At 47.6% G+C, this 1,895-nt stretch overlaps 1 protein-coding gene across 1 annotated transcript; it reads right to left on the bottom strand.

Moving 5' to 3' along the window:
- Positions 1–73: 73 nt before the first annotated feature.
- Positions 74–1,685, bottom strand: LOC104954086 (zinc finger BED domain-containing protein 5-like). The gene has a single exon (XM_010781137.1). It carries the CDS (start codon positions 1,490–1,492, stop codon positions 593–595), a length of 900 nt encoding a protein of 299 aa, XP_010779439.1. The 5' UTR covers positions 1,493–1,685; the 3' UTR covers positions 74–592.
- Positions 1,686–1,895: the final 210 nt, after the last annotated feature.

A 1,895-nucleotide genomic window follows, 5' to 3' on the forward strand; every position in this document is an offset into this window, starting at 1 on the left:
TTGATGTCTGGCACAATGGATGAAAGTTTCAGTCGAAGATCTGGCTCAACATTCAGTTGGTTTCTGTACTTAGTTTTTAATCCCACGAGTGCAGAAAATCCAGTCTCACAGAGGTACGTCGTTTGGAAAGGCATCAGGAATCTCACAGCTCTGTTAGCCAGATCAGGGTACTCAGAAGCAACATGAAGCCAGAAGTTTGTCAGGTGCTTCTGTGAGAAGATCAGCTTCAGCGCGGTGTCACAAGAGAGATCCAGGAGATTGTCTTGCTCTTTTGCACTCAAAGCAGCGAGAGCCTCATCACTGTGGCTGGCGAATGGGTTTTCTATCCAGTTGTACTGCACATCTGGGATGGGGAAGTATGCGCGCAGCTGGGTCCTCAAACCTTGCAGGTGCTCTCTGACAGCGTTGCTCACGGTGATGGGAAGTGGACTCTGTTCCGTTGTCAGAAAATCAGCCATATTTTCAAACGAGTCATAGTTTGACTGCTCGACACGCTTAGCCCACAGCGCCAGCTTTCTTATGGTTGCTTCAACTTTATTCTGGACATTGAATATGTTCACTGTTATCCCTTGAAGACCGAGGTTGAGTCCATTTAAGTGGCTGAAATATCAGCCAGGTAACCCAACTTAGCCAACCACTCAAAATCCCTGAAGCGGTGTGCGAGTTCAAACGTTGTGTTGAGAAAAAACACATGCACTTCATCACGCAACTCAAACAGTCGCGTCAGGACTTTGCCTCGGGAGAGCCACCGCACTTCAGTGTGTAACAGTAGCTGGTGATGATCACTGCCCATCTCTCCACATAACACCGCAAATAAACGTGTTTGCAGTGGACGGCTCTTGATGAAGTTGACAGCTTTGACCGCCTCATCTAAAACCGTCTTCAGATCCGGGGGCATTTTCTTTGTAGCAAGTGCTTCACGGTGTATGCTGCAGTGGACAGATGTTGCCCGCGGAGCCAGCGCTTTCACACGTCGGACAACCCCGCTGTGCTGTCCCAGCATTGCACGGGCTCCGTCAGTGCTCAATCCAACACATTTGGACCAGTCAATCCCATTGGAAACAATAAAAGTGTTCACAGTGTGAATAATGGCCTCAGCAGTTGAACGGGTAGGCAGAGGTTTACAAAATAAAAACTCCTCTTTTATCTCGCCACCATTTTCGTATCGCACATAAGCAAGCAGGTTTGCCAGACTTGCGACGTCGGTTGACTCATCCAGTTGGAGCACGTAAAAGCGGCTCTCTTTTACGCTTTGGATCAGCTGCTCCAACACATTATCTGCCATTTCATCAATCCTTCGTTTGACCGTATTATCCGACAATGAAACGAGGTTGATAGGCTGCACTGCCTTCTCTCCCAACATCACCTGAACGATCTGTTTTGCAGCGGGAAGAATTAAATCCTCGCCGATGGTGTGTGGTTTTCCAGCTTTGGCAATGAGTTGGGAGACCCGAAAAGACGCTTCCACAGCATTTGTGTTCTCACAGCCCATATGCTCAATTACCTTCTTTTTGCTCTGATACTCCCTGAGCTTGTTCTGAAAAAAATCCCGCGGCTTGGTCGCATATTGTCCATGTTTTGTCTCGAGGTGACGGCGCAGTTTACATGGCTTCAAGGCTTCGTTTGACAAAGTCTCAAAGCACACGACACACAGCGGTAACGGCTCAGCTTCTGTGCCTGTCCAAAAAAATCCCAGTGCTAAGTACTCAGCACTGTACTTTCTTCGAACTCTTCTTTTTTGTTTGACGGCCAGGAGATCACCGGTCGATTCACTGACAGCCTCTGGTCTCTCTTTCCTTTTAATACTCCCTGTTGCTAGCCAGCTATCCATTTTAATACTCTGCTCTACTCTAACTTAATTACAGTTTACACAATCAGCATCAATCAAGTGCAGA

Source organism: Notothenia coriiceps, unplaced genomic scaffold (assembly GCF_000735185.1).
Source record: "Notothenia coriiceps isolate Sejong01 unplaced genomic scaffold, NC01 NC01_scaffold00022810, whole genome shotgun sequence".
Classification (NCBI taxonomy): Eukaryota; Metazoa; Chordata; class Actinopteri; order Perciformes; family Nototheniidae; genus Notothenia; species Notothenia coriiceps.